At 37.2% G+C, this 27,900-nt stretch overlaps 2 protein-coding genes across 2 annotated transcripts; both read right to left on the bottom strand.

The window, feature by feature from the left end:
* Window positions 1–3,798: 3,798 nt before the first annotated feature.
* LOC117291923 (breast cancer metastasis-suppressor 1-like protein-A) lies at window positions 3,799–14,707 on the bottom strand. Its single transcript, XM_033773934.1, has 9 exons — window positions 14,476–14,707; window positions 12,283–12,373; window positions 11,078–11,285; window positions 10,694–10,790; window positions 10,135–10,224; window positions 9,426–9,490; window positions 7,671–7,707; window positions 6,060–6,186; window positions 3,799–5,341 (listed from the first exon to the last, which is right to left on the bottom strand). The coding sequence occupies exons 1-9, from the start codon at window positions 14,600–14,602 to the stop codon at window positions 5,224–5,226; spliced, it is 960 nt and encodes a 319-aa protein (XP_033629825.1). The 5' UTR covers window positions 14,603–14,707; the 3' UTR covers window positions 3,799–5,223.
* A 2,503-nt stretch (window positions 14,708–17,210) lies between these two features.
* Window positions 17,211–24,241, bottom strand: LOC117299324. The gene is made up of 6 exons (XM_033782846.1): window positions 24,109–24,241; window positions 22,683–22,748; window positions 21,824–21,956; window positions 20,866–20,928; window positions 20,032–20,167; window positions 17,211–19,415 (listed from the first exon to the last, which is right to left on the bottom strand). Exons 2-6 carry the CDS (start codon window positions 22,699–22,701, stop codon window positions 18,612–18,614), a joined length of 1,155 nt encoding a protein of 384 aa, XP_033638737.1. The 5' UTR covers window positions 22,702–22,748; window positions 24,109–24,241; the 3' UTR covers window positions 17,211–18,611.
* Window positions 24,242–27,900: the final 3,659 nt, after the last annotated feature.

Here is a 27,900-nt window from a genome sequence, read left to right as displayed (position 1 = left end):
TTCAACACATGTGCAAAGCATGGCAGACCAGAGCCCAATTTCATAAAGCATGAAGGCACCAAAACTTGCTAAGCACAGAATAGTATTGGTTAGCGGAAACAAGTTACCAGCCAAATTTGCATTAAGTTTACATTAGTGTGGCTGGTGCCCCAATAAAGAAGTTTGCCAAGCAGTATTTTTTGCTGAATAGCTTTATGAAATTGGACCCTTATGTTTTAACCATAACCAAATTCACTAATTTCTGCCAACTTCCGATTGAATCAAATACGTTAAATGATTGGTTGTTTTATTTCCAACAAGTTAAACACTTAGTCTAAATATTATTTGTGTAACATTGTTACAAACAGTAGCTACCTTGTTTCTTTTAACCTAAGTTGGCAAAAACTTGGGCTGTGACATTCCAATAGAAAGGTCTATACCAGAACATGTAACTGCTGTAAATTATTTTATTTGAAAATTCATTCATTTATTTAATGACATTTTCCTCAGCATTTCAGGGTTTTTTTTTATATAAAAAGAAATGTAGACTTTTGAAGGAATGTACCCATCTCAAATACCAATGATGCGACATCACTTCAGAAACATGAGTTCAATTTCCATTAATTATCAATAATAATATTTTAAAACAAAAACAAATTAGAGGGAAACCTGGGATATACAAAAATTCATAATATTGGCGAGATCAAGAAAAATTTAATTGATTTTCAGTTGATGGTTATACAAACCTTCTGATTTCTTGATACTATTTTACTCAATCAAATTTAAGGTTTCACAATGTTTTTTTTCACAAACCATCTTCTCTCACTTGCAACCTTACAAATAAGAAAATGTTATACTGTACATATATACATTCTTGTTATTTCCAGTAAAAACACTAAACCCTAAGCTTTGTACATATTATTGAAATTTAAAGAGGTATCAAATGTACAATTTTGTTGAAATCTTGAAGAAAAAAAAATACAAAATGTGTAAATAACAATAATGAACCATTTTTATATAGCGCATTAACCCCGGTTCATACTTTCTGCAAATGCGAAGCGAATGTTGACGTCACAAACTCGCAGCGTTATTTGCACTTGGGTTGGCCTCAGCTCAACTCACTTGCGAATATCGCCGCGAAAGAAAGTATGAACCGGCTTAACACATAGTATGTCCTTATGCGCTCTAGAGAAAAACACAACAGAATACAAATACAAGATGTACTGGGTAACAAACATAAATGCATGAATTAAATGCTAAATAAGTGCGTCTTTAAAGCAATCTTAAACTTAACAATGGAGACAATGTTTTTAAATGTTCCAGGAGATCGTTCCATAAAGTTGAGTAATTGTGAACGAAGCTGCCTTCACCGTACAAATTCCTGAGCTGGGCTCAGTTTGGTCATAAACAATGAAGTTTTATCTTACTTGGGGGAAAAAAGTGTAAGTGTAAGAAGTCCACTAATCAAACTATAAAGTGGTCAAATTTAACCCCAACCCATCTTAATTCTCTTTGCTAAAATTAAGAATTCAAAAGCAGAGGGCTGTAGGCCCCCCAAAACCAATAGCTTCCAATCTTATCCATGTTCAAACATGTTGGTATTGATTTTGGTTTTACCATTACATGGTTGTGTGCTAGCACTTTGTAATCAGTACTGTGCCGAGTTCAAAATTACAGACATATTACTCGGGTGGGATTCAAACCCAAGACCTTTGCAATTCTAGAGCAGTGTCTTACCAACTAGACCACCGAGACTGCACGGTAGCTAGAGGCAATTCACATCCTATACTTTAGCAGTGGGTGCCGCAAGGATTTAATAGATGTTAAAAAAGTTGGTGTGAAGTAATATAGGATGGATACTGGAAGATTGAGGTCACCTGTAGGCAAGTGGTAAACAGGAGTAACGTTTTAATTCATGTTCAAATATGTGATTCTGTTCAAGCTAGCCTCAAATTCGAGCCTGTATTTCAACCAAGTTCAGTGATCTATTTATTAAGACAGCTGCTGCAGAAAGCAGGTCATGGGTTCAAATTCATCTGAGACAACTCTAAGTTTTGCCCCTTGGACATGCTAAGCATCACGTCTGCAAACTTACAATCATTGCCAACCTTGAAATGACCTGGACTCAAGCTCTGGTGTTTCTGAACAAAAGAGTGTGGGTTCGAGTCCTGATCTTAACACATGTGTTCTTGAGCAATACACTAAATCATTATTGAGTAGGATTTGAAACTTTGCATGGTGAAAATACGATATAGAAAGGTTTGCGGTAACACCATGTAATGACTATCTCTAATGAGTTGGGGTGGTTCTGAAAAGAACTGTTGGTTTCAATTCGACATTTCAATCAGTATGCTCTGATCGTCTTCTGGAGAAAGCTAAATCATTATTGCTGAGTCCTTCGGCTGGGACGTTAATACGTGTGTTGTATAATGCACACAACTCCAGTACACTTATCAAAACAAATTGCCCCTGCATTTCTGTATTTATACGAGTGGCTGCAGATTGCGCTATAGCACCTTGTAAACCATTACATGTTGTCAAGGAAACAAAATGGGCCTTATAATTTGAACATAGGTCCACATACCTTGTGGAAAAAAATAATGAGTGCTTTGAGATGCACTTAGGTGTTTTAAAGCACTATAACAACTGCGTATTTAATTATAAGTAGTATACGCTAGTTCCTGCAAACAATGACAATTCAAACCTAAAGGAGATTATAATAATGCAGCTATTGTATCGTTATTTAAAATTGTAAGATAATTATTAATGTCCATTCTGACACAAACTCAAACTGCTAATTATTTTGTTTGAAATAACACGCACAGGTAAACATGTAATGCAACAGTGACCACACATACATTGCCTCAACCAGATCTTTTTGACTGACAATACACATCAATTCCAAAGCAAGGACCAATTTCACACTGGTCCACACGCCCCAGGCAAGTGGTTTTGTGCCGGGCCAGTAAACAAGAGACAGTTATGTGGTGTTTCAACTGAAAACAATAATGTACCTCACCGGTAATATCTAGAAACAGAAACACATTTTTGACTTTGAAATGTTGACTTTGAACTTGATTGATAAGCACCTTTTAAATTAATTGATAAAAACATTTCAATTCTATTGAGTAATGAAGTATTCATATAAACACCCCCAAGTACCAGATGAGATAAATCTTCTCTTATGTGTCTTAGTGCTTAACTCGGGAAGTGACTTTCTCGATTCTGGTTTTATACAAAATTTCTTCTCCAACACAAACTTTTTAGCTGCAAGCCTTGCAGTCTTGTGAAATTTTCTTCCAATTCAAGAACTGCAAAGTGATTACTTTGATCAAGGAAGAAACATAATATTAACTGTTGAAGCAAGTTGAGATTGGTCTCTGTTGCTATACAATGCTTTTGCTTATAAGAGTATTATTGCTCTCAAAATCCAAAATAAAACATGACGGCATAGAAACATAAATTAAATTGCTTTGTACGAATCTCAATATGTGTAGATCCTTTGGTAATAGTGAAATGATGTATTAATGTTTTTAAAGGGTTTGGATACTTTTTGTACAGCACAAAACACAAACGTCTACATATATACACTAAACTTACAGTCTAAAGATAATGATGGTAGAAAGCTTCCCTTAAATTGATACTTGTTGAGGTGCTATGGTCTTTGAGAAATGAATAACAAAATTCCCAAAAATACTTTTCTTCTCAGTGAGAGGAAAATTATTTTAGCATGTACAATTGTGTACATTAGTTACGCGACTCTCCTGTAACAGTGCTGTGTGATTTTCACTTTTTTTTCTTCTCAAAAACTTGACAACTATTGAAGCTGAAACTTGTAAAGGTAAATTATATCACACACATCATCATCATCATTCACATTGAGTCCGGATTCAACCTACAAAAAGTATCAAAAACCCTTAAAACTGTACAGGCTATTTCATAATCTTCATATCTTATTAAGTAAAAAACAGTATTTCTTCAGCCAAAAACCCAATAAAATAGAAAAACACGGCTGATAGTCAACAATAACAAAATCAAGCTGTTTCAATAGTGTGAGACATGCGCATGAAGAAAACAGGTTTCTGTTTTCAGTGCGGTATTGGCAATTTTTTTGGGGGGGTAAAAGCATGAAAAAAATACAAAAACCTACACCTTTATAAAAGGTTACCTTTGTAGGGAAGCTATACTCAGTCATGATATATGGCCCTCCAAACACGATAGTAGAATTGTATGTTGTTAAAGCCCATTAAAAATGTTTTTCAAACAATTTTATTTAAAGCATGTTAAGTCTTTAAGTAAAGGCTTTATATAGGGTTTTATTCATTATTCCGAGGACCCAAAAATTGAAAAAAAAACTGAATTAAGAGTTATCAAGCATGTATATTTATGCTGGCAGGTAGAGCTTTATATTGAGAAAATACAATGGCTCCATCTTAATACAAGGAACTCAATGCATAATGTAAGAATCTTTTCCGACATAAATACAACTACAATTTTTTTTTTTTTTAAGTTCATCTTCTAGCTTGAATGGCCATTGAAAGTGTAACTACATGTGGTAATACTCGTTTGGTATTAATGTTCATACTGATCCTGACCCCATTGAACAATGCACAGCACACACGCGCCTTTCCTGTCTTCTACTCTGGGTATCAAAATATACACAAAGAAATTTACCCCCAAAATAGTGTAGAGCCTTTTTTTCGCACAATGTTTCACAGGAGTTGAACACAGTTATGTTTATTCGATGCAAACTAATGACATCAAAATTCGTATCGCGTTCGCAGGAAGTATGAACCGGGCTCGTGCGGAGTCGTGTTCTGCATCTGCAAGGGGAAGATAGGGGCGCTATTTGATGTTGCAGAAAGGTATTCTTTAAGAACTTATTGATGTGTCAGCATTCCGCTCTCAAGTCACCTGCAGATTTCAAAAAAGACTTGATGGACACAACCTTGATGATCAAGTTCATAAATAAGAATTTACAGTTCCCTTTACAGACTTCAATAGTGTGTAGGTACAACTAACCAGTTCAGACGCATAGACTGGCATTCAGATTGTGTACAACTTGGCCATTTGCAAGTTTGTTCAAAATCTTTATTCGATTTGAAGAAAAAAACCTGATCAAATAAAAATGTGGGGTTTTACAAGTTGGTTTTATGGCAGTTTTTCTCACAAGTAAAAAATCATTCAGAACCCCAGCTGAACCAGCCAATGGGCTCGCACTTCGCTTTTATTTGCGGCTTATCATCACGTGTGTCGTATTGTGTACTTGCCCTTCTGCAAGTTAGCTATGTAGAGTTTGGACTTGGTACCGTCTGTCCGCCGAACCCAAACCTCTCCTGTATTAACAGCTGTTATGGTGGCACTGTTAGAAACACAAGAAGAAAGAAGAAAAAAAGAGAAACATAAATTGTGTTGTCCAAGTGTGTACCTATGCATTCAATGAAAATGGCAGGTGGCATAATGTGGACCAAAAATACACTTTATTATGCATAACACAAAAGAAATGCATAAAAGCATTAGTGACACCACTATTCCGTTGTAATAAAAGCTGAGAAAACTTTTCTCTGAGGTGCCAAATTTTGAAATCCTAAAAGTGGGTCTCCTTTTGGTCGGCAGAGCAATCCTCAATGTCCTGGGTGTTACATTTTTGAGGATTTACAGACTCTGTATATAACTGTATGGACAACTAGAGACCAGGAAGCAAAATGGGCCATTTCTTAATTCAATTGATCGCCAGCTACACTTTCCTAAAAGTTTCTAAAATGGGTATTGGTGCAGAGCCAGTTGGCAGCTTACTCTCACATAAAAATGTCTCTGTTTTCGTACTGTTTTGGTTTTCTATCAGTAAACTTCCGACAACGTTCCTTATTAGATCTATAGAGCACCATGAGCCCATTGGATTTTGACCAGCGGCTACCAATGCAAGGAAAGGAATTTTCGTGTTGTTATTGGGGTCGTATTTGTACCAATATTCAAGTGTATCCAAGTGTAGATCAGTCATAGACGCCAGTTTTCTATTTGAAAATGACAGATGGAAAAAAAACAAAGGTGAATGCATTCTGCGGGTACATCACACTTACAGTACAGGTGTATCATCCCTATTTTCGATGACAATTCGGTCTCGGCGATTGAACAAGTTTCCTTCGTAGTAAAGTTTCCCGTCGTCATATCTTGCCGAGAATGGATTCCTTTCAGGCTTCAGACCCTCTGTAAAGAAAGAAATGAAAGATGTCAAGTGTTATTTTGAACTGTTCAAAGGGTAATGTAGCTGATGCTTAATTCCTCCCTTATCCACCCTCCCCCCACAAAAAAAAGAATGAAAACAACATTACAACAACTTCATCAAATTATTCAGTCTTCAAGTCAAATGTCACGTCATATGCCCGATAATGGGAGATTGACAGGCCTGGAATATCACAGTAGCCACCAGTTGCCACATGTCTTGGCCTTGGTGCCCCTTCAAAAGTTTCTGATGTACTTTAACAGACATGCCAACCTCTGGGATCACAAAACTGTATTCTGAAACCCCAAAACCTGTATTTTGCATCAAAAACCTGTATTTTTTATAAAACATGCGTAAACGTAGTTTTAAGCCCCGAAACAGGCAAAATAGAGAAGGTGTGAAGGCCATTAAGTTATCAAACAGCCTAATTAAACCAGTAATTCAAAACTTGAAGGGGGAAGAAAAAAAAAAAGAAAAAAAAAAAACTTTGGCAGAGGTTTCCCTACGGGTGGTTAATCCAATGGAACAGGTTTTGTATGAAAAACAGATATTGATAAATCATATCTTAAAGATAATGATAAATCATATCCTATTCATATAGAAACCCTTGTCAATTAATTAAATATCATTTTCTTTGTCAAAAGAAAACAAGTACCAAACAAAACTAATTTAATTTCAATGAAGAAGACAAAAATAACAAATCATCCCAAAAGTTTTGTTTATTGCATTTGGGGGAATAGTTCTTAAATTTATCTTATAAAAATCTCGCTTCTAGGTGCTCTATATCTTTTGCGTCTTTATTTTGGCAAATTCTTTTGCAAACTCGATTCGTCCGTCCGTTCACAAAACGACCGATACCATATAAGGGCATTTGACAACAGCGCCCTCAGTTGTTCAATGAATTGTGTTAGACTGGTTCCCTGTGAAATCGGGACGTCAGATAAACTGGCGTGTAGTATGCAATGCAGGTTTGTGCAATGTTGGATGCGAGGGAATCTCCGTTGCGCTCGATGTGTGGTGAAAGTTGAATAAGGAATACCCCATGGAATAGAGTTCATCATTATCGGCCGTAAGTAGTCGGCTGAAAACTTATTTGTGTCAATAAAAAAATATTGAACTTGAGTTAAAAAAGGGCACGACGGCCAACAGGGATAAAATTGTATTTCTGAGGTGGCGATGCTCAAAATCGTGCATCCGTATTTTTTACAAAAACCCGTACGAAATACGGGAAAAACGTACTAGTTGACATGTCTGCTTTAAGATTTTCCAAAGAAAGAGTACTTTGCAAATAAAAAAAGGCCTTGCCCTCTTACAGTTGAAATTCCAGGCCTGGATTCTCATAACATTTAGAAAATCAATGGTCTGTTTTATCATAACCAAAACCTTTACACATGCACACCAAGAAAATAAAGTAATGTGTACACTTGATAACTGGCAACTTAAAAATATGAAAAACTTGGTAACTTACGCTCCTGTTCTTTTCGCCTAGCACTTATGCCTCTTGCCTGAAAAAAAATAAAAAAGAAAGGAGTTTTATTTCTTACAAAACAGTCACCCATGTTTCCTGTTCCGTTCCTCGCCTCCCTCTTGAGCCTTAACACCCAGGATATTGATTTGGAATCCCCCCACTACAAAATGAAAATCCCACAGTAAACGCCCAGCTCAAATACAAATTTATTGGAATCTAATACATTGATGTGTCGTGGTCGAATGGATAAGAAGAGCACCCGACTAAAGCAAAAGAGATTGTTGGGTTAGAGTCCCAGTCGTGAACTTGTGTCCTTTTAAAGCAAGACGCTTAATATTGCTGCGTCCAGGGCCCAATTTCATAGAGCTGCTGAACGGTAAGCAAATTTTTTCGCTTAACGTAGCAAAAATAATTGCTTAAAACCATTCGGATTCCAGGCTAAACGTACACGAGCTTAAGCACGTAAAAAATCTGTGCGCGGAGATTTTAGATCGTTTGCTTAAGCAAAACAGAAGAAGGCAGTGTATTTTGCAATGTGTGCATGGCCTAGGGCTGCTTAACGGTAAGCAAATATGTTGGCTTAACGTAGCAACAAAAATTGCTTAAGCGTAAACCTATTTCACCAGCGGTTGCTAGCTTAAGCACGTAAACAAACTGCGCGCGCAACATTTTAGATCGTTTGCTTAAGCGAAAAAGAAGAAGGTGCTGACAAAATGGCGGGCGAAATAAATGCGGAGTGCACTCGAGTGGCGATAAAAAAAAATCATCACCTTCTGTGTCTGATATGTATTATTTGCAATGCTTCAAAGTGCCCCTCGAAAGGTTTACACACTAACTTGAAAGTAAACAAGAAGATAATACATTGTACAGCATGATTTTGAAGCATTTTAGACACTCGTTTATTCGCTACACCTACCATACAAACGCACGTACAATCACCTCTGTGCCGGCACAATAATATCGTTTGCAATGAGTGTTGCACTATGCGCTGTGTGAATAGGGTGCTTAAGCAAAATAGAGGCTTTAAGGACCCTTTTTATTTGCTAACCTATGTAAGCAAAAAACCTTGCTTAAGCAAGGGTATGAAATGAAAAATTTGCTAGGTGCGCCCGTTAAGCACAAAATCGACCGTTACGGGATGCAGCTCTTTGAAACTGGGCCCGGCGCTTATAAAACAGGGTGCTTAAGCAATGGGGCTTTAAGGACCCTTTTTGCTTGCTTGCATCGCCGTTTTAAGCAAAAAACCTTGCTTAAGCAAGGCTATGAAATGAAAAACCTGCTAGGTGCACCCGTTAAGCACAAAATCGACCGTTAAGCAGCTCTATGAAATTGGGCCCAGATTGGACGTAAAGCTACTGATCATGTGTTGTTTAATTCACATAAAAGAACCTAGTGCATTTATCAAAAAGAAAAGGGGTTCGCCTCTGTGTTGCTGGTTTGATTGGTAGCATATTGCGCAACAGTACCTAGTGAGCCATTACACTGTGCTATATAAAGGACTTATACTTCAAAGACCATCACTCCACATTGACTTTAAGAAAACAAATGTTGAAGCGCCATGAGCATTACTGAGTGAGGTATATGCAGTGGGAGCTATATAAGAATTCACTATTCTTAAACCTAAACCCCTTTGCATGGACGTCTGAGCTGAAAGGTCCTGGTTTTCATCAAACTCTATCAAGTACTTGGGTAAAAAATGCTTGGATAGTTGAGTGAGCAAAAGTAGAGACTCACAAAACTAAGAACTGACAATACCTTCATGATTTCTGTCCAATCCTCCAGAATTTCTTGATCTCTCAGCTTGTAAACAATATATGGTCGTAGAAGTTCTGGTTAAGGAAAGTAACTTTTAATAACAAGAGAATTTCTACAAGACACTTTTGTTTGACCTGTGACTTGAGATCAACTAGTCAGCAGGTCTAGAATTTCATATTTGAGAGGACAAAAGGTCATATTTATTTTGAAATGGGGGACTCAAATTGAACACATTTGAGAGTCTACAGGAAACATTTGGGTGTGAAACAAGGCCAAGACCAGGGCAACAGAGAGGGTGGCCATCATGTGATTCCAGTTCTGGGTCAGGTTTTACACATTGGAATTTTACAGTTCATGCATTAGTAGGGATGAAGTTCAAAACTACATGTGCATATTGTGATCATTGGTTTTACAAAATAAGTGATTGAACAACATTTTGGAATTTGAATCAAGTTTAGAAAAAGAAAGCATTGAGAGTAACATGTTTGGCAGCACAGGCTGTATACTGACCAGGGAGCTGAGATGGTATATAGAATAAACTAGATGAAGGGAGGCAGCACTTTGTAAAGGGCTGTATAAAAATCAATTGTTATATCAAGCCAATAATACCAGCTATTAAGTTGGATTTATTTTGGTGGAAGGTGTGTGTGTGGGGGTAGGTGAGTCCAGGGGTAACTACAAAAGACTAAATGAATAATATTAAGGATATCTGCCACCGTGATGGGTTTCTTCTTGCGATCAATAGTTAGATCAAACTTCTTCCCTTTGCTCTTGAGTGCTTGAGTCTCATTCCAAAGCTCTGAATGGGGGAAACAAACGGTTGGGGAAAAAAACAATTTCAAGATTAGACAAAGGTAATGTGAGACCCGAGATTCTTTATAAATGTTACTTTGCAAATTTACTTGGCGATAAAGCAAACAACCTTGAAATAAATGAGGGTTGTTTTTGTATGAAATGAAAGCTTTAGGTCAGTCACAAAGGGATTTACACTCTATTTTATAATAGTAAGGCAACCATTTTAATTCCATTAAAAAAACACTAAAATGTAAAAAAAAATGGGTTCAAATTAAAGGACAAACGAATTGTACAGGTCAGTTTTTGTATTAAAAAAAAAAAAAAAAACACCTTTGAATCAGGCATGATACCAACAGGGCAAAGGTTGACACACTTGTGGTATAGCTTTAACGACTTTTCAGGCTTTTTAGTAAAAAAAATGGAAATGATATCAAAGTAAGGAAGCCTACAGAATGAATTACCGGTAACCTTACCTGTTGTGAAGTCAATGTTGTGTCGATCTTCCTCTAATCGTCTGATTTTCTCCTCTAGATCAGCTCTCAATGAGTCCCTCAGAAGCATTTTCTCACTCTGCCAGAAAAAAAAAAAGAAAAAAAACACAGAAGTGATCCAGATGTTTCTAAATTCTTTTTAATTAACATGCAACAAACCTCAAAATGGGAAATTCCGCAGCATTTTTAAGATTCAAATTTTGTGAGTGAAAATTTCCCTCTTCCTGGAAAAAATACATTTCTTTAAAGGGGGTCGTTTTAGATTATCGACAACTCTCTACTTCTCCGCATCAAGTACATTTTTATTATCAATATTTTGGAAGGAATTTGGTAAAAATGAGAAGAAAAAAAGAAAAAATCTCTCACCTCGTGATTCTCATGTGACGCTTTCCCTTCGCTCTCGTACTTATTCTTGATGTTGTTGAGACGTAGTTCTCGCAACACGCCAGCAATGTGAGTGCGCATCTGCATGGTCTGTTCTAACTCTGAGAGGGGCTTGTGGTAGTCCATGGCATCGCCCTTCTGGACCTGCCCCAGCTTGGACTCCAAGTGCCCCACTCTCTCCACATACAGCCTAAGGCAAACATAATGGTATTTATATTTTTGAGTATGAATTAAGAGTCCCTGCCTGTAAGAGTGTACCAAGTGGTGATTCATGGGTTCTCAAATCTTCTTCTAAAAAGTTAGAGTGATACATCATCATACCAAACGAATAAATCCAAAATTTTAGTTTGCTGACGCTTTCGGTTTTGGAGTTACCAGTTATCAAAGTTTGGGCCAAAAAGCCCTCGAGAAACGAATAGTACATTCCCTGTAAACACAAAAACGTGCGCCAAGGTCATCCCAAAAAAAGTAAAACATTTTTTGAAACCTTTAGTTGGGCTTATAACAAAAGTAAAAAAAAAAATTTGGGATCTCGTTGGCGCGTCATGTTACGTGCACCTGAACCTTTGACGAATAGTGCCCTCGTGCCATTTTCAACGCCTCATAACTCAGCGTGCCTATAAGATCCCATGAATTAAACAAGTTCAAATGAAAGAGCTTGCATCCCTAAAACAAATTTAAGTGCAAAGTGCGTGGGATCTCGTTGGCGCAGAGAGATAATAGAGGTGAAAGTTCAAGTTTTACCAATATATTGCGTTTTCGCACCTCCGTAACTTCGCGCGCCAACAACAAAAAATTGTTTTTATGGCAACTGGGTATTGGAACAGTTTTCATCTAATGACAAATGAAAAAAGAATTTTGGGATCTCTGCAACTTGCATGTCAAAAGATTTTTTGAAAATTTTCTAAAGTATTGTCATTCCACACATTTTGGCCTAAATTGGCACAACATTCACTTTTTTCATCACTGTAAGTATCTATGCCAACAAGATCCCATCAATGTTTTCTTGTATTTGGTTAAGTTGAGTGTTCCTAAACAGATTTCAATTGAAAAATAATTGGGATCATGTTGGCCCACCAATATAACAAAGGTCAAAGGTCATATGAAATTACACTACTGCCTATTTCGGGCGATTTTGCGTCGTCTAGAAATCCACGCGCAATATTTCTCACAAGAGATCAACTTACTGTTCTTTCAGGTCAGTAAACTGACGTTCCAAATCATTCATATGATTCAGACATTCCACTCTCCTTCGTTCACAATCTTCCTCATCGAACTCTGTGGAAAAATCAAGTAAATAAATGTGAGTTTCCTTAACAATAAATAGTAAAGCCTCGATTCACACACATATCCTCCCTGCTTGGTATTCAAGGCGCAGTAAAACCCAAAACAGCGAATGAAAACAGACAAAATTAGTCCTTGAAAACCTGTGACATAAAATCATTTTTTTCATCGGAGCTCTGGGATTAGTGAAGAAGGGACTGGATTTATACGCGTATCCCTTGCAGCATAAGCTTCAACTTAGTCCAGAAGATAGCACTCCTCGGCACAGCCCACATACTACGTAGAATTCTGTCCATTAAAGGCAGTGGACACTATTGGTAATTGTCAAAGACTAGCCTTCACAGTTGGTGTATCTTAACATAATATGCATACAATAACAAACCTGTGAAAATTTGAGCTCAATCGGTCATCGAACTTGTGAGATAATAATGAAAGAAAAAACACCCTTGTCACACAAAGTTGTGTACGTTTAGATGGTTGATTTCAAGACCTCAAGTTCTAAATCTGAGGTCTCGAAATCAAATTCGTGGAAAATTACTTCTTTCTCGAAAACTATGGCACTGCAGAGGGAGCCGTTTCTCACGATGTTTTATACCATCAACCTCTCCCCATTACTTGTCACCAAGTAAGGTTTTATGCTGAAAAATATTTTGAGTAATTACCAATAGTATCCACTGCCTTTAAATAACATAACCCCTTTAGCGCCTCAAATCCATAGTCTGGATCCGGCTCTATAGGATGTATCGTAGATAGCATAAAATAAACTTCTTCATAATAATAATAATAATAAGACTTGTAATGCGCACATATCCACCCTGCAAGGTGTTAAAGGCGCAGTAAAACAGAAAACAAAACAAAAACGAAGAAAAACAGACACAACAAAATTAGTCCTTGAAAACCTGTGACATAAGATAAGTTTTGAGAAGAGATTTCAATTTTGTGGTACAAAGACAAGATCTAAGATTAAGTGGTAGAGAGTCCCAGATGCGCATCGCTGCTGAAGAAAAAGACCTGTTACCCCAGGAGTGTTGAGACTTGGGTTGAGCTGGGTCAAAGTTTTCTTTCAGAGTGTAAACTTTAAATCGTTTTGAGATTTATAGAGGGGCATCACATGAACTTCATTTCCTGCCGATTTGTTTGTTATGCAATTTTTTTTATGTGTAAATGGTTTTAATGAGAGGCAATATATTAATCACATGAAATATGCAATAAACGGATCTGGTCTCTGTAAAATGTTTAAGTTGTGTATAGACAGAGTCCGAGGAGGAAGAAATGAAGATCGAATAAATCAGAGCTTTTTTAGTTGCCAAAAGAAAAGAGATTGTAAGTGATTCAGTAGGCACACAATTTTTAATAACAGAATAGCTTAAAAAAAATTAATACAATTTGAACTATATTGTTTAAATTAATGATTTATGGTTCTAATAAATAAAGGAATACTTTCAAACAATCTGAAACAGGCAAACTTACTAATAAAAAAGCCGACTAAAAATCAATTTTCAATAATCTTCCTTTTGGTTCATTGTGAATAATTAACATATTCGCAATTAACAAGAAATGCCGTCAACAGTTCATAAAAGAGGTGACCTTTAAAAGGATACTCCTACTTTTGCCCCCCCCCCCCCAAAAAAAAAAAAAAAAAACAGTTTACATGTTGCGTTACTATATCATCCAGGCTGCCAAGCCATAAAACAAAAACAAAAGAAATTAAATCAACAAATAAAATAATCCAGGCAAAATGAGAAGTTTAAAAACTGCATTTTTGGATAACTTTCCGTATGGCGCCACCACTTTTTCACTCATTTTTACAAAAAGGGATATCTCATTGAGGTAAATTAGATACTATTTTATTTCATATCGAATGAAAAAGTGGTGGCGCCATACGGAAACTTTTCCGCATTTTTAAATAGACAGATTTGTCCAAATATATTTTTACAATACTTAATTTTCTGGCACTTACGTAATCTTAAAACAATTATTATAAATTATTATATTACATCGCCAAACCACAATGTCCACACGTTTCGTCAGATTAACTCTGAAATAAAGAACTTTGATTTGAACTGTTTTACTGTTTTGTTGGATAGAAGACTCACCCGAACTGTCTTCGGAACCCGACGTATCCATGTCCGATTCATCGTCGTCATTTTCACTGTCCGGGGTGCTCCGGTCTTCTTCCACGTCCTCCGGTTCACTCTCTGCCGTGTCCTCCGCAACTGGCATCCTTCGACGAGGAATCCTGACGGTTTGATGGGGACTTTGAAGGAGAAAAACAAAAATCTTCCGATTTGTCAAAGCGCGAAAAGCGTGTTCTGTTTACAGCTGGTTGAAAAATGGCGAAACGGGATACAATAACGCGTTGTCTGACACCACATTCCACGCCACGACAATGCACATACCTGAAAAACGACACAAGGAGCACCAGGCTATTGTCAACGAATCGAGAGCTATTTCATGGCAGTATTGACAGTCAGCGGCTGTTTTATGTATGATTAAACTGCATTAGGGCACTCTGTTTCAGCCCAGGCATTGTCCATAAATCATGAGGGAAAAAACCCTAAGTATGATCATGGAGGTGGAAATAGATGATTCGTCCATGCGGGAACTTCCTTAAATTTTTCACTTTTTGTTGTTGTTTGTTAAACAAACTTGACTACTGCTGAATCTAAACGGCTCTGTGCTGAAAGTGTAAAGAGCGCCCCCTTTGGCAGCCCATACCCATTCCATCAGCATGCACCAACGAAAGTAAAAAGGTATGCGATGTCGGTGTGGGATTTCTCGGTGTGTCACGCTCATATAAGTTTTCTTTGATAATTTTATGGAGCGAGGTCATAATCACAATTTTAGTTTGGGCTTTGTTACTGGAAGCGAGAGAAAAACCCGCGGGCGGACCCAATACTTCCATCCTTGGTGATATAATGGACGTGCACCATTGGCATGCGGAATGCAATTTAAACGATTAATTGTGCCCTGCTTCGTTTATTTCTGATGCCACGATTCGTCCATAGACAGCAAAACAAGTGATGTGTAAACAGAGGAGTAAAACACAAAATAAAATGTGCAACAAAAAATTAATATACAGGCGAAGTCAACAGACTGATTATTGCAAAGTATTCATAATCAAAGAGGACACAAGCAAAAGCTTGTGCAGATGCCCACAGAACTTAGTAGTAGATTCGATATCAAGAAAAATCAGGGAGACTTGAACTTCCTCTCACCTAACGTGGTACACAACTATCGCACTCTGCATTATGGAAACTACTGAGCCTGATTGGAGTTATATGTAAACCATGGTATAACTAACCACCGTATGACGTGCAAACCCGTGCTTACTAAAGTTACCCAAGTTGATGTTTCCACTAGGAAGCTTTGGCAACTATAATTCGGATTCAGATACACAAATTGATTTGTGTACGTTCTTGATTCACTATCAAAACGTGTTTTTATGCCTTATCTGGCTGCAGCCAAATAATTAGAACATCGAGTGGGGCACCATACCCTGTTACGCGTTGTAACTCCCAATATGCATTATATGCCTACTTTATATAAACTTTTTTAAAAATTGGCTAGCGTCCTGCGGACAAATCTTACTTGGTTTCGTACCAGTACAATACATGTAGTTGTACGTTTTCTAGATCATAACAAATTTGATTTAGGCATTATGTTCGACCATGATATTCCTCCATGGGTCAACTTGAGAACAGCATGTTGAGAGTTTAAAAATCGACTGCTCACCATTTTTTATAATAAATATAAAGGCAAAGTCTACTTGTATCTAAGCGGCCTAAAGTCCACAATGTGTAGACCCTAAAAATTAAACTGGTTGCCTTTTTTATCACATTGTGACAACGCGCTGCAGCGGTTGCATTGTTTATGTTGCAACTTACACCAAGGCAATTTTTCTAGGGAAGGACTTACTATCACCTTTCTCTTCAGACCGATTCCCGGACACAAATGAATTAGTTTATTGCCATTTTATGCCCGAGTAATATGCCTGTGGTTTTGTTTTCATATAACCCGTAAAGTATACTGAGTCCACGTATAATATACAATGCTAACACACCTCGATGCCATTATGGGTAAAACCAAAAGATATATTCTTTACCCCGATGCAAATTTCACCAGATACACTCACAACAAAGTCATTGTGATGAAGTTTGAAGGCAACACCACGAAATGATAATGAGAACAATTGTTTTCCTCATAATTATTACCAAAAAGATAACCACAACATTTAATTCAACCACCGATATCACTTCGATTTGTCATTAATATATAATGTACACTGTATAATATTTAGTATGTACAATAATTACAATAAAACAATCTAAAAAGAGAAAGTATTAAATAAGGAGGTATTCAATTCTGAATTTCCAACATTTTACACGATAGGCCTACGAAAATTATAAAAATGTCTTTAAAAAATTAAAAGATTTGCTTCATAAAAAAATTGTATCTTTTTAACTGATCCTGAGAAAGCCACTATAAATATATAGAACCAGAAAACATAATATTCTAAATAAAATATCCGAAAGTTTGTTAACTCGTGAGCGTCAGTTGGAATAACTTTGGACTCATCAACTTTGCTGTACAGTGTAAAATAGTATAAGCGCGGCAAACCGCGCCATAGAACGAAAAGAAAATGATATAAGGGCAATATCGACACATACATTGTAAAGTAACGTAGTTTTCGAGAAAGAATTAATTTCCACTAAACTATTTGATTTTGAGGTCCTAAAACCAAGCATCCGAAAGCACACAACTTCGTGTGCATGACAAGGGTGTTTTTTCTTCCATTATATTGAGTTCAAATATTGAGTTCAAATTTTCACAGGTTTGTTTTTGAGTGCATATTATGTTGAGATACACCAAGTGAGAAGACTGGTCTTTGACAATTACCAATAGTTATCGAATGTTTAATCACTTTTTAGCCTTAGAGAAGACTCAAATTGATCGGATAATTGGGCCATTTTTGGCACTCTTTGTACTAGGTGTAAAGTACCGTAAAGAATTTTGAAGTTTTGAAAAAGAACATTACAATTATTATTTTTGTAGATGCGTTATCGTGTTTACCTATGATTTTAAACTTCAAAATATACGACAAAATCTTTCAAATTTCAAAATTCATGTGATTTTAAACGTTACCCACACATACGAATAATTATATGGATATGTATTACTGAAAATAAAATCATGCGTGCCTTGAACCTTTTACATCAAAAAACAGATAACACTAAAGACTTAAAATGCTGCTCATACACTCGGCAATGTTTCATGAGTTGATTTTGATTGGTTTGTATGCCGTCTCAAACGCACATTTCTTAGGTCACCGTCTTGGGTTAGTGAATCAGTTTTAGTCGGGGTGGTCGTGCAAATGGTACCACTCTATTCCATACTACCGATGTATACACCATTTTTTAGGATGCAGAAAGATACAAAATACATGTATTTATAGAAATGATCTTGAAGTGTAACTTCGTGTAGGATAAAGTAAAACTTGGCGAATGGGACCGCTCTATGAAACTGATTGACCAAAAACAAAATGTGACTGTATAAAATATCCACGTTCGTCTTTGGAAGATACGGAAATAAATAAATTGAACATTAACTTAGCGACATGATTAGATACTAAGTTGATGTACATAACATATCGAGGATGTACAAGTACGCGAGACCGGCATATTACTGAATATAGATTAAGTTACAGACATAAAACATCTTGCTATGTTGATCAACGTGCAAATCCAGCAGGTCCTAAATTCGGATAATATTCAAGGTGTTTATATGCCATTATACTGAGTATTCTGATTACTGAATATACATCATACCATTATGACTGGATAACAAAGAATATGATAGGCTATTATTTTGGAGAATCGCAAACTGCATAATAGGATATAACACAATCATGCTTTCACCTTTCAATAAAAGGCCACCAGCACGCTGTTACGACTCTAAAACGGCGAGTGCGGCGGGATGCACTGCCACTGCCACCACTACACGGTGCTTTCCAAGAAGTTAGCTCAGTACGAAATCAAACCACATGTATATCATATATATATACTTGCTGGATTCACCAGCCTTAAAGTTATTAACTCGCGAGGTATAACAACATGATTGCTCTCACTTATTGTTAATACAGTATTGTTCTTTCAGAGTGGATCCATCGTGGGGCGCCCTCCTGACTTCAACAGACCTCGTCCTGGCATCCACTTTGTGCAACGGAACTAATTTAGTTTGTGTTTAATCCGCCACCAACGCCGGCGAATTTTTTCTTAAGCCATAAACGATTCTTGCTTACAGAATCACCAGTGCCTTCGAGGGATAGATTAAAGCTGCTACTGGTCCTCCGTTCCCCGCTTTCGTAGGAGTCCACGACGGACTGATTGCGGCGGGAATTTCTCAGCGTGTTCGACCGGTTAAAGTCTACGTCTTCCGGGCCGCCGTAATGCCGGGCCTCAAAAGCCCGCTGGGTTCCAAAAGATTGCGCGGTTTGAAAAACACGTGGTGCTTCGTAGGTAGGGTTGCCGGAGGAGTAAGGGAATCCACTATCTGACCCATGGATGTCCACTGTGTCATCTTCACTGTCCATATCATCATCAGCCACGAGTGGGTTGTTGCGTGTGTACACGAATCGGGGATCATTTGACGGGTTGGAGACGGAGAATGGGCTTGGGCCCGGGAAGGTCGAACCATCCTGGGACCTGAACGAGCCTGATGGCCGGTCATACCCATAATCTGAACCGCTCGGTACCTCTTCAGGAGGAGGGGGTTTGTGAGCAAAGGGGGAAGTGAACCCACGACGCATGGAGTTATGACGGGACGATCCTGGTTGCCCCCAGGTCTTCATGTCAAGGATGGAGATCTGTTTCTTCTCTTGAGTCTCGGAGTCTTCTCCGTTTTCATCTTGGACATCATCTTGGACATCTTCTACCGGCGGCTCCTCCATTGGGATTTCCACCATGTCACTGGTGCTGCCGGTCTCTTGCGTTGAGACTGCGTCGTCTGTCAAACTGTCGAAACCTGTTAGGGTATTCTGTCAATGAAATAAAAAATTTCAAGTGCTTAAAATACATCGGTGTATGGTTAAAAACAATTCATACATAATGTACATGATTATGCAAAATTAAAATCTATTACAAATGTCTTGTTAAAACATTACCGAACGGTTGGTTGACATTAACAGAAGAGTGTTTTAACAAGTCTATACAAGTCTTTAAAAAGACTTGTATAGATAACATTCGGGAAAACCAAACACAATCCCCCATGTGCCCAAAAAATTGTTTCCATCATGGCCATAAAGGTCATGCATGGCCTTGGTGTCCTTCAAAACGTTTTCTATTGACTTGAAGATTTTCAAATAGGAGTGCCCTTTGCAAAATATCAAAAATGAAATTCCAGGCCTGGATCGGCTTGGAAGTGCATACAATTTAACATAAATTTGTTCTAAAAAAATAGTTTGGGCCTAATGGTCCGACGTGATACATTTTTGTGTATCACTTCGTAAACATTGTATTAATATATTGATTGAGGAATTGGAAATAAATGTTGTATAATGAACTGAGCTGAACGTATGGTTGGTAAGTTGTTTGCAACAGCTAGTTATATTTTCTCATAATTTGTTCTAAAAACAATTTGATGGGATGACTTACAACGTCCAGTGGTTCAAAATCTTTGCCGAATGCAGGATTGCTGGTCGCCGCATCGGCATTTCGACCTGCCTCCCTCCATAATATCTCATCTATGTCGTTGACATCGCCGAATTGCTGGCCGAGTGCGTGAGGGCTCCTGTGATTGGTTGACAAGAAAGAATGTGACAACGGTTAGCGAAGGATCAGTTCTTGCGTATTTTTTAAAACTACTTCCGATTGTGCCCTCTTTTGAATCCTCCTCCTCCAGCGCACGTTCATTTTTCATTATTGCGGACAGAATCTCCATGCGGACCGAATTTCATGAGACACGTACACACCAATGGCCAAGTTTCATAAACCAAATAATTATATTAAGAATTGAATTTAATTTCTTGTGCGCCATCTCCATCCGAGGATGTTCGAAGGCGCAAATTAGACACAAATTCTATAAAAAAATACATAAAAAGCAGACCAAAAAATCCATACGAATAGTGAAAATTTAAACAAAAGATGATGGCAAGCAATATATAGAACCACCGTATTAAAACTAAGGCCCCTCACTGTCAAAATGGTTCGCAAAAACATGTGTACATTGTCAGTTTCAGAACGACTTTGACTCTATTTCCATCAAATCTGTATTGCCTTCTTGCTCTAAAATAACATAAACAAGAAAAGTCATCTGCAAAAATTTATATCTTCTCAGAGCCATCATTCCTTCAAAAGAGATTTTACTCATGATTGTACCCACAAGTTTACTATTCATGTTTATATTTATAGTTGCTCTTATTCTCCACACCATGCAAAGCTTCAAACACCACTTATTTCATGTCGTTTAGAATCTTATTTCCTTCTTACCAATTCAACTCTCCAGTTTTTAGTTGATTTACTGTCTTGTCAAATTGCTCGTCGTGTCTCATTCTGCAAAGGAATGTTAATCATTAATTTAGAGCAAAACAGATTGAAAATAATCTATCATTAGTTTATACCTCCCTGTCGTATTGTATACAAGCATTATCATGTACAATATGTTTTTTATATTTTGCCCGAATAAACACGAAATAATCTCTTTTGTTGTATTCCCCCGAAAAAAGGTTATGTGAAAAAATTGCATTTTCAACGAGCCTCTTTAGGACGGATTGAACATTGTGAATAATTTTTGGTTCATTCCTCTCCCGTCAATATTTCGAGTTTGAGTGTAGACATACAAGCATGACATTTGGCATCCAGTCAGATTGCTATGATAATTTTTTGTTTTGCTATATGCCTTTAGGGGGGTCATTGCAGATTTGGCCTTCAAACAACAATCACAAGAATATCAACCCGTTGAAAGTTAAAAAAAAAAATATCCATTTTACCTTTCCTTTTTGTTCACATGTTCGATGCCCCTATTCCTTCAGCCCCTCTATTGAGCATTGGGTAAAGTTTCTTTATTATTTGGTTCCAATAGAGTTAGAAATTGCATCGGGTCACGAAGAATGTTAATTTTGGTTTAATACCCATCACCGATGTATATTATAGCACTGTATAATCAGTACCTACTTTTTCGAGCTCTGTGTAAACATGATCACATGCATATTACTCGGGTAGGTTTCGAACCTACAACCTTTGAATTTGTATTTGGTTTTACCATACAACTTCCACCGATGTGCGTATTAAAGCACATGATTGTTATACTCGCTACATTCACTGAGTTATGTGAAAAAACAATCCCAGAATCAGAAGGATTCATGAGCCAAACAAAGATTCTTCATCCCCGATGCAATTTGAATATCTATTGAAATAAATTTTTGTAGTTTGTAATTATTCCACTTACTGTCTCTTGTAGAAGTATATAACAAATGCGATGAAGATGATGATCACGATCAGAAAGAGCCCACCAATACAAGCTGCAACTGTGATGATAACAGACGTGTCCGTTTCATTGCCGACCGGCACGGTTTCTTCTGCTGTAAAACGAGATAAAATGTAATTCAGTTATAAGTGATGTTTGAAGTTTGCGTGGGGGTGTGAATATAAACTATCAAATTAATAGAAAACTTGCGTGTACATTCATGTAATAATTCTCATTTGAGGGAATGTTGGCTCTGAAAGAGCCGGTTTGGTTTGGTCTTGACTCTTGAAGATGACAATGGCATGGGAAAACATGTATGGTGTATTTAAAGGCAGTGGACACTATTGGTAATTACTCAAAATAATTATTAACATAAAACCTTTCTTGGTGACGAGTAATGGGGAGAGGTTGATGGTATAAAACATTGTGAGAAACGGCTCCCTCTGAAGTGCCATAGTTTTCGAGAATTTGATTTCGAGACCTCAAGTTTAGAATTTGAGGTCTCGAAATCAACCATCTAAAAGCACACAAATCGTGTGACAAGGGTGTGTTTTTCTTTCATTATTATCTCGCAACTTCGACGACCGATTGAGCTCAAATTTTCACAGGTGTGTTATTTTACGTATAATGTTGAGATACACAAAGTGAGAAGACTGGTCTTTGACATCTACCAATAGTGTCCACTGTCTTTAAGTATGTTTATTTGCCGATATTGCTACGCGCTTTGTTGTTTTTCCGTAATTTGTTTTGAGGGTGTGTTGTTTGATCGCCTGGGTTATGATCATGTGTTTTTTGAATATCTTTGCAGTGTGTACTGTGTTTCGTGTTGTAGCATACTTACGTGGTGCAGTGGTGGCCATCTTGGAAATCGCAACACAATGGAAGTCGAACCAGCGAAAATTAAACCCTGCAAAACAAAATTAAAAAGGAAACAACTTGAAATGTTATTCAGCAGGAACATTATACAGTAATCGTGTCCAGAAGGCTTATTAATGAGTAGGGGATTGCTTAAACTTGGCCGATAGATGGAAAAATAAAATTTCCTTGGGAGTCAACAGGTACTATCCTGTCTCCTGCAATATTGTTTAATGTCGATATTTACATTACTATGTTCCAGATAGATGACAAACAATTTGAACAAACTATTTTGAAAAAAATTATTTTTTGCTTCTTTACTAATTTAATTTCACCTACATTATCATGTACCATTTTTACCACGACTCACAAGAGAACCAAAAATAACGAGAATACAGATGTGTATTTGTGAACAAGATGTACGTAGGTTTACTGTTTTAAGGCCAAATACAACAAAATATCAGTTGCTAGTCCCCTCCTTCATCCTTGTTTGCGGGCCACATCATTTTTTGTCTGTGTATTTTCTATATTAACTTAAAACTTTATGGAACTTTTAACTACATCAGCAAGTGGTGGCTTTAAATTGAAGAATTGTTGGCCAGTTTGAGGTAAAATGCTTGGTGGCCAACCTTGAAAGAAAAAAAAAAATTGAAAACAAGAGGCCCTCATCATCCTCCTCTTTTGGAAAAACTCGGAGGATCAATGGTATTTTTGTTGACTTTGTTGAAGTTCTCATCCGGCAACTCTTGGTCAAATTATATATCATTGCCATAAGCAATTGGTTTTAAATGTTTGACACCGTTTTCTGTTATTTGCATGTAGAAATCAATGGGATTAATGGAATTCAATGGAATTGGTGTGGAATTTGGGATATATTCAATGGGATCCAATGGGAACGAGACTCAATGAGATTAACTGGGAATGTTTTTTTTCCTGGGGTTGTAAATGAACAATTTGGACATGCAGTTTGTTGTTAATTTCCACAAAACTCGGACACTCTTTTATACCATTTATACCAAGTCATGGCTAAATGTTACAACAATGTTCCTTTCATGTCAATATGAGGGTAAACAGGATGTATACAGAGAGTCAGTACGCAGGCGGATAACTTTCACTCATTTTTACAAAAAGGGATATCTCATAGAGGTGAATTAGATACTATATTATTTCATATCGAATAAAGTGTGGCGTGATACGGAAAACGTTTCCAGAGTTATGAGTAAATATCATCCAATATAACAAACAGCTTGGTTATCATTTTCGGTGGTCCACATGCTGACGTCAATATAGTGAATGGTGAGTTGGCATGCCTATCGCCTCCATGGTTCGCACTCAGAATTTGTCAAGAAACTTTCGAAAGTTTTAACTCCGGTAAACGGCTTAAACATTCAAATACATAAATAAATACTTACCCTAGATTAAATCATGGAAGACTTGAAACATTTACACACAAACATCCGTCGTTTATTTCTCTCTGAAGCGCCAGAATCCATAAATCCCATGCGATTTCATTCTACGTAGCACAAAATCATAACTGTTCCACGATATACGTATCCAATAAATTATTTCCTTAGAATGTGTACCCAACCAAAACCTGCTTTCAACCATGGTTCAACATAGTACAAAGGATTTTGGGCGTTCACAGTATAACCCCAAAAGACTTTCTTAAGGTCTTTTGTGATACAACCTCGATGTCTTTTGTTATGTAAATTCGATGGTTAATAATGGGTGATGTTTGGGTGGTGGAAGAGAACATATGGGGTATGGGGTGAAAGTATTTGGGAGTGTTGTTTACTGCACACACCAACAACTTTATTAACTTCACCGCGGGGTTGTTTGCATTGACAGGGGAAGCATGGATGAATGAGAATATTCAGAATTAAGTTTAAAGACCGATTTTGTACTTTTCGCGATTAGGGCCTTTTTGATGATCCATTGAATACGAAAGGAATGGGGGGGGGGGGGGGGGTTACGATTGTTTGCAAAATAACCTTGGGAATATCACAGTGCGGTGTTCGTGTTTGCATAGGGAACTGGATGCTGGTGTTCAAAAGGCACAAAATGTGCCCCATCACAATGCAAACAATGTTGGATGTGGGAAACGTATAATTGGGGCAGAAATTAGTTTTAAAAGGGCGTGCCTAAAGGCTGTGTATATACACAAAAACTGCAGCAGTGTCTCGTACCATAGAGAAAGGACATAAACAGATTAAACAAAAAACAAACTCGAATAATAGCCACTGTTATGTGCCATGCAGACACCTCTGAGAACAGTTTCATCGAGCTGCGAAAGCACAAAAAATAAGCTAAGAAAAACAACGGCCAGACTGAGGTTACCTGCCAAAATACCATGTCACATGTACTCTGTTTAGCAAAATTATCTGCTTAAGCAGCTCTGGTGACATCCCGAAAATACATCTTGTTGAGGGTCATGAGACTCAAATCATGGAGGTGGGGCTACCTCCTTGGTCAGATCAAGGAGGAAATCATTGTTATAATCCATCACCGCACATTTCGCCATCAAGGATGAGGAAATAAAGTCAGAGTTGATTTGACAATAACATCAAAGGCCATTTAAAAGTAATGGAATTAGCATTTTAAAATGAAAGGGGATTGACATACAACACGGGTGGGATTTGCATAACCATAGAGGCATGGTCCTTGCTCTAGTGGCATAACATTGGGATGGGGTGGGATGGGATGAGGGGGCGGGGCAGGGGAGGGTGTCTGGGTGGTTGTTGGAAGTGTTGTTTGCTGGAGACCCTTTAGACCTGAGCCCAGCCAAAGTGTCTGTCCATTACGTTTGGCAACTGTGTGTAAGTCCAATAACATCCCAAACCTTCAACATTCATCTGCATGTTTTGCTTGATAATTGCACTGAAGACAACACAGTGTAATTCCTTGCTCTATATGGTGTAATTTAATATGCTGATCATGTATCAGTTATATAACCATCGTCAGACTCCAACCTTTTTGATTTTGTCAGAATGAGGAAAGCTTTTTAGAGAAAGGAGTTTGGGTTTGGAAGTTATACAATAAAAAAATAACCATAGGCCTACAGTATCCTGGGACATTTGTTAACTGAATCATATTACTTTATTGGTTGAACAACTGGCATAAGTAGACATTACATGCAGCCAAATTAGTTATATTTTCATTTAAATGTTGGCTTAAGATCTGGCAAAATTTTACTGATAACTTATCCAGAAAATAGTGTACACACAAGGTAAGCAGCAAGTATATATAAAATGTCTCTGAAGGATAAGTTTACATGAGAACCCTTTAAAGGGGCTGTGTCATCATGATTAAAGCCGAGTGTGTGCATGGTAGTAGCTTTGGAGTTCCATGTACAGCCACAGGCCTGCTTTGATCACCACGACAGTAGTGCCCCCTTTAACTTCAAGATTGAACAAACATTTGCAGAACGCCAAACAATTCAACAATTCTATCATAAGACCAAATCAACTGGGTAAGTTTTGCAGAGTAAATTATATATATACATGTAAATATATACAGAGGAATATATTATTAGTTCATAGCTTAATTAAATTAAGATTATTCAAATTTATATCACTCAGCCTTATTTGGGATGTACCATATGGACAATTTTATAAAGCTCGATAAAAAAACTTCAGTCTTTTCCCTATACAACCTGCAAAGACAAGCGGTGGCTGGATTTCACAAAGAGTTAGGACTAGTCTTATCTCAAGTTAGAACATTTTCAAAACTTCTTTTGCGTGTTGTAATCATGCATAAATCTTTTCTGCCAGTGTAGGGTTCTACAACAGAGGCATTCAAGGGAATTGAGAACAATAAAATTGATTCTCTCTCGATTCCCTTTAAAACTTCCATACTAACCACACTAAAGATAAATGGTGCACAAAAGGATTTCCAACAGCCCAAGCGATGCTTGCAATAGGTTGAAGCAATGCAAGCACACCAGTTCATCCGTTTAAGAAATCGTGCAAATTTGAGTCATTGCAACTAAGTCATTAAAATCTAAGGCACTAAAAACTTCCAAGTGATGCTTCAAAGTAAATAACTTTATTGATATTAAAAAAAACTCAGCATAGCCTCAATTTGTCGCTCGTTTACAATTTGTACAGAGACGCATTTCATGCCAAGTGAGTAAATATACACACTATATTACCCACACTACATGAAAAAAACTTTGCAAAATTTCAGTTTATTTTGGAGCTCTCCCCCCAGTAAAAACTGGATGAAAAAATAAGGCAGAAGAATGCTTTGCTATAGGTTGTAGGTAATAAGCAATTTTTTAAAACTTAAAGCTCGGGCCAGTTTCATAACAAATATAAGCAGACGATTTCTGCTTACTGAGTGACAATCAGTAGAATTTAAATTGTTGCTCGCACCAAAAAGTGACGCCCACAGTAAACAATTCCCCATGCAACTAGTGCACTCCTTTTCAAAATGCCGTTTTAGGGTCTGCTTATTAATATTATTATTTTGTATCCAAACCAAACAGTCAATGTATTTTCTTTCCTGCAACTAGTGCACAACTTTTCAAAATGCCGTTTTAGGGTCTGCTTATTAATTTTACTATTTTTTATCCGTACCAAACAGTCAATGTATTTTCTTTCATGCAACTAGTGCACTACTTTTCAAAATGCCGTTTTAGGGTCTGCTTATTAATATTATTATTTTTTATCCATACCAAACAGTCAATGTATTTTCTTTCCTGCAACTAGTGCACTACTTTTTAAAATGCCGTTTTAGGGTCTGCTTATTAATTTTACTATTTTTTTATCAATACCAAACAGTCAATGTATTTTCTTTCATGCAACTAGTGTACTACTTTTCAAAATGCCGTTTTAGGGTCTGCTTATTAATATTATTATTTTTTATCCATACCAAACAGTCAATGTATTTTCTTTCCTGCAACTATTTTAAAAGTAATTAGTTCCCAAAACAGATAGGTCACTTTGTGAAAATGGCAGTTCATCTTAAGCCCAGATTGCCTTGACTGAACAATTAAATTAAACCTTGTGAAGGGAAAGCCTTCAATCACATGTTGTATCCGCCAATGGTTGTGATTGGTCCTTTCTATTTAGAACTTAACACCATCTCTAAATGAGTTGGGCTGGTTCTAAAAAAGAACCATTGGTTTCAACTTAGGGTTCTTTCAGAACCACCCTAACTCATTTAGAGATAGTCATGCCATGGTGTTACCGCAAACCTTTCCA

This window comes from Asterias rubens, chromosome 1 (genome assembly GCF_902459465.1).
Source record: "Asterias rubens chromosome 1, eAstRub1.3, whole genome shotgun sequence".
NCBI classification, from domain to species: Eukaryota; Metazoa; Echinodermata; class Asteroidea; order Forcipulatida; family Asteriidae; genus Asterias; species Asterias rubens.
This window is presented reverse-complemented; position numbering and strand designations above follow the sequence as displayed.

What these genes read in the sequence shown, in the direction of transcription:
- LOC117299324 (XM_033782846.1), bottom strand. An exon ending in ATATACTTCTACAAGAGACA is followed by an intron (nt 20,929 to 21,823) that starts GTAAGTGGAATA and finishes ATTCCTTTGCAG; the next exon opens with AATGAGACACGACGAGCAAT. An exon ending in AAAACTGGAGAGTTGAATTG is followed by an intron (nt 20,168 to 20,865) that starts GTAAGAAGGAAA and finishes AACCAATCACAG; the next exon opens with GAGCCCTCACGCACTCGGCC.
- LOC117291923 (XM_033773934.1), bottom strand. Translation starts at nt 14,602, where the DNA reads ATGCCAGTTGCGGAGGACACGGCAGAGAGTGAACCGGAGGACGTGGAA. An exon ending in TTTACTGACCTGAAAGAACA is followed by an intron (nt 11,286 to 12,282) that starts GTAAGTTGATCT and finishes TGTTTGCCTTAG; the next exon opens with GCTGTATGTGGAGAGAGTGG. An exon ending in AGGGATGATACACCTGTACT is followed by an intron (nt 5,342 to 6,059) that starts GTAAGTGTGATG and finishes TGTTTCTAACAG; the next exon opens with TGCCACCATAACAGCTGTTA.